The 10,564-nt window shown below is 39.6% G+C and overlaps 1 protein-coding gene across 1 annotated transcript in view; it reads left to right on the plus strand.

Moving 5' to 3' along the window:
* The window catches only part of LOC145467684 (N-sulfoglucosamine sulfohydrolase-like), a 16,695-nt gene extending 6,163 nt beyond the window's left edge, over nt 1-10,532 (plus strand). Inside the window, exons 2-4 of the mRNA XM_081451287.1 lie at nt 2,677-2,828; nt 6,456-6,639; nt 8,537-10,532. Coding sequence (XP_081307413.1) covers nt 2,677-2,828; nt 6,456-6,639; nt 8,537-9,471 — 1,271 coding nt within the window. The 3' untranslated portion in view covers nt 9,472-10,532. The remainder of the gene's footprint in view (nt 1-2,676; nt 2,829-6,455; nt 6,640-8,536) is intronic.
* The last annotated feature ends 32 nt before the right edge of the window (nt 10,533-10,564 follow it).

Consider the following 10,564-nt stretch of genomic DNA (forward strand, 5'->3'; position numbering starts at 1 on the left):
AGTATGTTAATGAATCAAGACGTACTTGTCGTGTTGCCGACTGCATATGGGAAGAGTTAAATATTACAAACATATGTGATTGCAAGCGGGCAACGAAACAAGACGAGAGCATTTGCCCGTTTACCAGCATCGCCAAAGACCAGATTGCCAAAGCAAGATCACTAGGAATCAAAGTGTGTTTCCTTAGTAGACATAAACTTTGACACTTTTTCTTTGGTAAAACTTTATCAACAACGGATATCGCGCCTACATGTTGTTATGAAAAAGATTTACAATTTTCCCGAGAAATCTGAGCTGCCAAAGTTCATACTTCCGGTGAAAATTAATTGACTTTATTCTTTTCTGTGGTTTCCGGGGTGGAAATAAAAAAAAATTGCAGAGATCAGAGCAGGCTCACTTTCTCGTCTCACAGGCCTGCAAACAGGCTCCCGGTGAGGACGGAAAAAAAAATTTGGTGGGTGCGGAACAGAAGAATTCGGAGAGCAAAGCGATCAAGGCGGGGACAGGGTAGACTGCAAAACAGTCGTAGTTTTTGCAAATGCGGGCGACGGTTAATATTCGAACGAAAAGTTTGAAGCGAATGTAAGGCTCGCGCGCTTCACATGTGAGGATCGCGCTTACGGCGCTTCGCACCTTCCGAAAACATCCAAAAACGACTGTTTTGCAGTCTAAGGACAGGGGAACCTGTAGACTTTGTTTTTGTTGTGCCTATCCGCCCTTGATGATTAGCCTGTAACAAATCAGTCAATGAGGTAATTAGACCTGTCAAGAAGCTACATTTTCTGTAGTTGCAAACAGTTCGAATCGGCCTAATCAAACAGCTGGGCCGGGCATCATAATATAGAGTGCAAGTATGCAACATGTTCGTGGTATATTTCAAACTTAACTTTGTCCCTCCAGACCCAATACTTAAAGAGCTTAAAACATATTTTCCAATGCTGAAATGAGCCTAAAGAAATTATAAGCACACGATAGAGGTGTCAAACTCTGCGAAGCGACAAGCAGATAACAGCGGAAAGTCCGGAAACCTAGCCTGCGGACAGGCTCCCGGCGGGGACAGAAAAAAATTCTGGCAAGCGTGAAACAGAAGAATACGGAGAGCAAAGTGATCGAGGTGGGGACAGGGGAACCTGTAGACTTTGTTTTTGATGTGCCAAACCGCCCTTGGTGATAAGCCTGTAACAAATCAGTCAATGAGGTAATTAGACCTGTCAAGAAGCTACATTTTCGGTACTTGCAAACAGTTCTAATCGAGCTAATCAAATAGCCGGACCGGGCGTGATAGAGTGTAATTTTGCGATTTTTTCATGATCCGTGAAATATGCATTTACTGGCGACTTTTGCGGGAATAATTCTTCACTTTTTTTGGAGATTTTAGCGTCATTAAAGCTCGTAAACTTGTTCAGAAGTGTTTTTAAAAGTTAGAAGGCTAGCATCTTAGCTCTAGAGACAAAACGGTTTCAGAAAAATCCTAGCTACTCTAGGTTACGCAATGAAGAGAGTGCCTCTCAATTCTGTGGTTTGTGCGTCGATGGTTTTTAGCAATATGAAAGTTGGTTAATCACTATTACGGCAGTCCACAGTTTATGTTTATGTTCAGAGTTAATGTGCTTTGTGTAGTCAGGCATTCATTAAAGGGACACCATGTACTTGAGCGCAAAACAATGTGGGGATTTTTCGTGTTTCTTCATTAAAAAGTCTTTAACATGACTGTTGAACTTGTTTTCAAACATCCAAAAGGTTTATTTCTAATTTTTATAGGTATGCAAACCAGAGATTATTGTGTATTCTAAGATCGATTAAAGGAAAAATAATGTGACCATAGTGTACCCAGCCCGGCATACTGTTTCTCTCTGTGTTTGTCTTTGTGTGTGTAGTGAAGGGGGAGGGGGGGGGGGGGTTAAGCAAGAGACCATAGGCTAGCAGCAAATAGAGGTGATATTGAGGGAGGGTGGGGGGTCATGAAAGATACCATCGGGTAGGTTGTGAAGGGAGGGGGGCCTATAAAAGATACCATGGGTCACTTGTCAAGGGAGGGGGGTGGGCTGTAGTAGAGACCATGGGTCACTTGCCAAGGGATGAGGGGGGGCTATAAAAGAAACCGTTGGTATCTGGATAAGGGTAGGGGGCTATAGGAAGAGACAGTAGTCTCAAGTTATTCTAGTGGGTCCCTTATATGTATAATAGTTTTGACCACTTCCCTTACATATGTACTGTGATTCCCAGGGTATCTCAGCCTTGCAAAAGATATCCAGCCTCCAAGACAGCATTTCAAAGAACAATTGAGATGGCAAGACCACACAAATTTGAAAATAATTCTGCCACAAGCATATTTTTGGAAGGACCAGTCACTGTACTCTTAATCTACTCTCTCCTAATTCACTAATTTACAAGTTTGTACTCCTATTTATCTGTACTCCTAATACCCATAGAAACTTCTGTTAGGAACAGACGTGTCTGTGTGAACAATTCACACAAATCATGTCTAACAAAAATCAAAGTGCTCTATGAGCAAACCCATGAATATCCAAGTGAATTATGTTTGACATGACCTAACCTTTGTGTGGAATGGGAAACGTACTTAACATTCACTCCATATCTTGTACGTGTGATGGATTGTGAAACTATGCGTTATTAAAGAGCAGATAATATCTTCAATATTTTCCGTGCCTCTAGGTCTTCCACAGCATCAGAATGGTATGTATGGCCTTCATCATTCATATCATCACTTTAACTCCTTTGATGCAGTCAAGAGTCTTCCTTTGGTGTTACAGAAGAATAATGTGCGAACTGGAATCATTGGCAAAAAACATGTAGGGCCTGAAACAGTGAGTATTGATCATGATGAAAAGAGTACCCTGATTGTTTTCAGCAGTGACCAGTCTGAATTTTGCAATTTGGACTGCTAAGATGGACTGCTCAGGAATACATTTTAATTGGCAAATCACATATTGAAAGCTAGCAAATGGTTTTAGTGTGTGTGTGACATCAGTGTGCTGTGTGTGAACCACAATTTGATTGGTGGGACCAAACTTACATGCATGAACAAGCAACCATAATGGGAATCAAAGCCTTTTTTTCCAATCCTCCACTTAAGGTTTTCATGCTTGGACTACTTAACCCATTGACTCCTGCATGAAATTCCCCGCGACCCACCCCTAATTCCCTGGCGTTTTTGCAAAATGTTTCAGAGCGGATGAAAGCACAAAAATAAACCATATACGCAGTAACCACAGACACAAGATCAGGTTTCAAGACATCGTTTATTTAAAGTTGAATAAATGAAGGGCCAAAATATTAAAAAATATCAACAAAAATAACTCAACTTGATCTGTACAACTGATAAGAAAACAAGAAATTATATTTTTTTTCTTTGCCGTGCGACAGAAGCCGAGAAAACTGATTACAGAAAAATGAGTTAATTTTTGACTTCAGAGGACAAAACAAAACTGAATACAACAGAATTTCTACTCTTTTACTATAATAACGGATAACATTTGATAAAACACCAGAAAATAATGGCGAAAGACACATTTAAAAACCAATTTGAAAACAAGAAATCAGATAATTTCTTCACTGCGCGACAAAGTAATACAGCGCAGCAAAAGAAAGATGAAAGTTGTACATCAAAAAGACGACAAAAACAAGCCAATTATTTTGAGATAAATCATATTACAAATGTGTTAATTTAGCTCCCACTTAGTTCTTCTCTCAAGAGTTCTGTAGTAGCTGAATAAGACTCAAAAAATATATTTAAATGAAGTGAATAAACTAAACAAACAAACCACGGGGGTCGCCGTAAATTAAATATGCAGAAATCCAGTGTGCAAAAATACTATTCACTTTTAAAACCTGAAATTCGCAAATAAAGGCAACCACATGAAAGAAATGTGACAGGAAGTTCAATAACAATAAATTTTCATTCAAAATGAGGCAAAAAACTTATCTAAAAGCATAAAAATGTTCAAAATTTTGCAGACGTGCTTCGCTGCATGACCGCATGTTCAAATTAATTCCTCACGCTAAAGTGAAAGCTTGAGATTTTGCCGACGAGTTTTGCAGTTATTTTATCAGCCATGGCCTTACCAATTGTTCTAAAAATTGAATTCAACTTCAAAGTAATACTGTACATTACCATTTTTGTTTTCTTAAGTCCAGGAAGCTGTTTCAAATCCGTGATCTGTATTCAAAACTCACTTGAAAGCATACTGATTGTCATGTTTTCGCGGCGGTTGAAGGAAGGAAAAATTCTTCACCAGAAAGGTTTGAGGGCTCTGAACACCTTGATCTTCCATTCTGAGGCCACCTAAATATCAATTTATGTTTTTCCTTTCTATTTTAAGTGCCAAAGAAGTAATTTTGTCCATTTTAGGAATGAAAACAAGACCCTGGAAGTTTGTGGATTTGGCCCGCAATGCGCCATGATTACCTGCACTTTTCGAGCACATGATTTTAAGACGAAAAACCGTCTTTCTAGGACCCCTAAAGTCCTCTAAAAATATGCTCTGTATGTCGATTTTGATTGGTTTATTTGTCCTTAACAACAATAGAACAATAAGAGAACTAAAACGTCTTCAGGGAGGGTAGGAGAGGCAATTGTCCTCACATGCTTTTGTCACAGCCAGTTATGGCCGGCACAGGAAATTGGGGGTGGGTTCTTGCATGGCCGGTACGGCCGGAACAGGAGTCAATGGGTTAATGTACTCATTTGAAATGAACTGACACTCTTCAGACTGCTATCCTATTTAGTGCATACAGTGGAACCCCAATTAGTAGCAAACCCTGTTATAGTGAAGTAACATGGTGAGCTAGCATTATTATGGCAACTGTTTCAGAATGAAAAGGGGAACTCTGATTGATTCCCTGAACATTCCAAATTTTGCAACATGGACTGCTAAGGTGGACTCCTCATGCCTTTGTTTCAGTGACTTGCTTTTTCAAAACCCTGTAATGTTATGATGAACCCATTTTCCTAGTGTCTTGGCCCTTCATTTTGTCAAGGTTTTACTGTACTTGTGACATCTACATGTAGCAGGGATCCTCTTGGTTTTTTCTCCAAGTATACCAAGATGACACACTTGCCCTGGCAAAATTTTACTTGCTCGTTGGCATACCATGCGATTCACTTTGGGATGGATACAATATGGCAAAACAATGTTTTAGTTTCATATATAATCAAAGGAATCACTCTTCTTGTTGAGAATTAGAAATATATTCAGCAAGGCTGAAGGTGTCCGTGGCAAACGGTTTTTCGATCAGAACTGTTATTTCTGAATCACAGCAACGACATGGTACCATGAAATCCTAGGGATTCCAACACAACAGCATGTGAATGGAAAGTTTGCTTTTTTATTATTTTCACGTTACCAGTCTCCCAGTACATCATGTCTGTAGTTGCAGCTGTCAGCGGATGCAGAGAACGAGGTAGAAATGAAATCCAAGGCCCCTTCAACTGCCATGAAGGCTGAAAGGAATGCTTTCACTCTTGCTGCTCGTATTTAGCTTGTTTTTCTGAAGTGTTAATGCTACTAAACACCATATCCTGAAGAAAATGATCAAAACAGCTGATGTGATTGCTCCACATGTTTTTCACAGATGCAGATGCAGTACAGAGCATCCTCAGTTGAAAAAATGAAAATTGAGCCAGCAATGATTTCATTCACACGTCATCCAAAATAACGATTTATCGTGAAAGAAAGCTGCAAATCTTTCTTTGTTTTCTACAAGTTTCAAATGGATAAAAAGTGGTCAGAGTGCAGGGAACTCATAAGAAAATTTAACAATTTTTTTTTCTGGTAGAGTCAAACTAAACTCATTCAGCAGAAGAGTTTAAACTCGTCCAGCAGACGAGTTTCTGTATTGTTTTGGTCTTCCCTACGATTGTTTTTAGTCGTCACAGATGACCGGACAACTGTGATTATGGATCCCTGCATCTAATATTGTTGCCTTTGTTGACTATTTGCTCATCAAAATATTGAACTACGAATGTATTATTAGCCAGTTTATAGCCACAGAATTCCTTCAAGGGGTCAGTTAACTGTAGCTGTTAGTATGAATGACAGTCCTACAACCTACAATCATAGGCTTGCAATGAGTGTAGGAGGTACAAAGTCTGCAGAAGGATATGTATGCAGACTGTAGTCGAAGTGCTTTGCACGCATTGCAGACCTATAGGTGCCTTGAGATGCAGACGGTAATGTAATTGTAGCCCTCTACATGCATTGCAGGCCTATTGTACTACATGTAATACCCAGGCAGGCTGTATGTAGAGTGGGCTTTGCAGCTGTTGTATATCTCAAATTGTACTATGCGCAAGATAATTCTAATTTGTGGCATGTAAATATAATAATGACGAAACCTGAATGAAGGTCACCAAGTATCCTAGCTGATAAAATAGTTAATGACAAACAAGCATTTTTCAAACAAGCATGTTTCTGATTCTCTTTTATTCACAGGTTTATCCATTCGACTTTTCGTACACTGAGCAAAACTGTGGCCTCCTGCAGTGTGGCCGCAATATCACCCACATGAAAGACCTTGCTCGCAAGTTTTTTCAAGGATCACAGAATGACTCTCGGCCATTCCTTCTGTATATTGGTTTCTTTGATGCCCATCGCAGTGCAAGTAATCCAAAATATGGTGAGTTTAATCAACACATTTTGGATAAGGTTTACAACATAAAAGTGGGAATTATCGGTGATTGTATGATTTTTGATAGTAAGTAAAATAAAGTGGAGTGTGCTGTGCATATGACTTAAATCACAAGCTCAATTAACTGTTCAAAGAATCTTCAACTTAAGAAACAAATAATAATACAGCTCCAACACAAAAAATTGTGGCAGTTATGAACGTAACTTAGGCAGCTGTGAAAAAAGATCCTGAAAAAATTTGGACTTAAATGGGATTCAAACCCATGACTCAGCGATACCAGTGCAGTGCAATATTTTCTGGAATACATCTTGATTCTTTGGGGGCAAGCCAAAGTTCTACATTCTCTGTTGCATTTCTTGGGATAGTTCCCATATGGAGCAAGTACAGTCAAAATTTACTGTCAGAATTTGCTGTCCATCCCTGACAAAACAGGAAGCAAATATCTACAAACTTTTGAGAACTGTTGATATAAATGTATCGTCAGTCAGTTAGGTTCACAATAATTGTTCAAATGTGCTATTGGTATCTGTACAGTGTGCATATCACCTAATTTCCTCAACACAATATCCATGTTCATGTATATTGATTTCTTGGACAAGCTGTAGAAGTTGCACACAATTATTTCTAGACATTATTTACACATGTGCTAATTTTCTGACCCAAAGCATCAAAAGCCATTTGATGGCATCCTTATTTTCCATCAGTAGTATTATTAAATGAGAAACTGATATTAAAATTTAATTCAGAAAGGATAGTTAACCACATAAGTCAGAACCAAATTCTTTTTAATCTATTGGAGATAGCAAGTATACTCCAGTTGCCTTGTATAGTCTGGGGTGAATGTTTTGATAGGTGAAGGAAATTCCTGGCTTATATTTAGCTTGTCTAATACCAGTATTAGGTGGCTCATATTGCATAGCAGTTGTACCCTTAATATCTGCCTTGCTATGAATTGCCACCTGCTGCCGCCTGACCTCTTAGCATATTTGGTAGAGCAACGGTGAACTACACTGAGTTGTAATACTCAGAGGTCGTGGATTCAAATCTCGCCGAGGTTACGGCGTGCAATGCCCAGTCTCCCTCCTAGGGCTACCGTCCAAAGGGAATTAATGCTTTAGTTTTTCGTTCAAGAAAGTGGTCCGCTATCGGAAAATATACAAATCCAACGTAGATATATTTGTTTTAGTTCGTTTTGCATTTCTGAGTTACAGGTTGCTGTTCCAGTTCATTGACCGTAACAGACACCTGCTAGTTTGTTGTGGGATCATAACTGTAATAAGCGTTGAACTGTAATTGCAACATGCGATAGTCTTTTGTTAAACTGTTATCTACCTGTATTGTTTTGAAAGTTATTGGCGTTGTAAACGATGAATTCCGTTATAGCCGATCGAGCTTTCTGAAATGTATTAGATAATGTTAAGTTAAGAATTTTTAATAGCTTTACGTAATCCTTTAGAATTGTGCTTTCGGCTTAAATAGTCGTGCCTTGTAAAATAATCTTGGGTTACATACTGGTTACATTCGGGTACGTTCCGAGGACGTTAGTGGATTAAACTCTACTGGTGGACCCAAGAACTGTGTATTCTCTGTCTTCCCGTTGGATTGTTTTGCTGTAACAGATCCCGAGTCCTCTAGGAGTCTGACAAACTCCGTCGCTGCAAGCGTGTTTCCCTCTGGATGGTTGTAACAAGGATAACAACTTAAGCGGCCCAAAAACCTGTTATCACAATGAACATTTGTTCTTGTTACTGTAAACTGCGCAGTACTGAATATCTGGGCAACTCTTTTCTTGGACGAGAATCAAGTTTGTTCTTCATTTTTCTTGGCTTTGCGGAAGCTTCAAGCGTCTTGTATAGCTTTAGTAAATCATTCTCCTTTTTTATAGGGCCATTTTGTGAGAGGTTTGGAAATGGCGAGCCAGGCATGGGAGTTATACCGGATTGGAAGCCACTACACTACTCCCCTGACGAAGTTGTGGTGCCGTTTTATACACAACACACACCAGCCGCTCGAGATGAGATTGCTAAGCAGTACACTTCAGTCAGCCGTCTTGATCAGGGAATAGGGCTTATACTAGAAGAACTTCGCCAGGCAGGTTTTGAAGAGAACACCCTGGTTATTTTCAGCTCTGATAATGGGATCCCTTTTCCTGGTGCGAAGACTAACCTCTATCATCCTGGTATGGCTGAGCCCTACCTTGTTTCATCCCCTGAGGCCCCTGAACGTTGGGGCCACATAAGTGACGCCATGGTGAGCTTATTGGATATAGTACCTACTGTGCTGGATTGGTTGAAAATTGACTATCCCACTTACAGGCTGTTTGGATCGAAGTCTGTGAAGCTGACTGGTAAGTCTGTCTTACCAGTGCTACATCAAGAACCACGGGAAGGATGGGATACAGCTTTTGCCAGTCACGACTTACATGAAGTGACAATGTATTATCCAATGAGAGTCCTGCAGAAGAAAAATTTCAAACTTATTCACAACCTTGCCTACAAGATGCCGTATCCAGTTGCCTATGATATCTTCAGATCCGCTACTTACCAGGACCTTTTGAATCGGACACGAGAGGGGAGGCCCACGGGATGGTTTCGCACATTGGAGCAGTATTATTACCGAGCACAGTGGGAACTGTTTGACTTGAACACTGACCCTAAAGAGCTGACAAACCTGTTTGATAAACCGCAATATCAGAAATTGGTGAAAGAGATGCGTCTTGAGCTGTTGGCTTGGCGAGAGACAACTAATGATCACTGGATATGCTATCCAGGAGGTGTTCTGGTCGATGGTGCTTGTTATTCCATGGATAATGGCCTGTGATCTATGACTCTTGTCGTAAACCCTGCTCTTTCCTCTTGGAGATGAAAAGCTCTAACTTCCTACCCTGTAAATTACCGTATTTTTTCCGATTAAACGCCCTTGACGTTTATTTCAAACTTGGTTTCGCATTTTTTTGACTTTTGCAGTGTATTTGAGCCTGGAGTTAATTAGAGTTTGTATTGATTGTTATTTTTGAGAGCTAAATATCTTATAGTTATACCTAAAGTTTATTATACCTCGAATACAAATTCCTCGAAGGTCTTATTTACGAATCTACCAGGCAGACCAGGCGTTTATTTGGGCGATATTCCAAAAAATACGGTATCTTAATCTTTGAATTTTTATTGATTGAAATCGTTAGCAATAATAGAAATGCACAAATACTGTGATACTCAATCATATATTACAGGACAAAATAGTGTACAAACTAGTAACATTCCAAGACTGCAGAATGATTATGTCAATCAATAGGTCCAAGTTGTCCGTAGTAACGAGGGAAGAGCAATAAGAATATTAGTTTGGGACCACGTGAGGTGTCGCTATTTGGTGTCTGTAACAGCTAGAGTCCGTGTCAGTGGGATTTGCTTCCCTACATTTCTCTCTGTTTTCGGCCATGGATGTAGCTTCTGCCTGTAATAATGGGATGTCCAGAAGGGGAGAGTTGACTGTAAGTAGAATTTATGGAAGTTTAACTTCCAGTATTCACCTTCGCTGTATTGTATTTACTGCCGGCGCCTTTCAATAACACGCGAACTTACAAGTTAAAATCCTAACTAACGACTGCGCTTTTGGCTGCCGTCAATTATCATTACGATGACAACCAATGAACTTTGAGAAAAAAAAACAAATGGATCGAGATCTACCAATCACAACCCACATTAGTAACTTTTACAACCTTCTAAAGAAGACTTCTAAAAGTTTCGGGGGTTGTTGAAAGGCCCAGCGCAGTAATACTGAATTGCAAGCAATTTTTTTTTTCATGTTTTAAAATAGTCCACGCTTAAATATGTCTAAGACTCCAAGAGGGGAGCTTATCGGGTGCATGGTCATTTTGGTGTGTTTTAAATAATATAACACTTAATATATTGCAAGT

The sequence above is a fragment of the Orbicella franksi genome, chromosome 14, assembly GCF_964199315.1.
Source record: "Orbicella franksi chromosome 14, jaOrbFran1.1, whole genome shotgun sequence".
Taxonomy (NCBI): domain Eukaryota; kingdom Metazoa; phylum Cnidaria; class Anthozoa; order Scleractinia; family Merulinidae; genus Orbicella; species Orbicella franksi.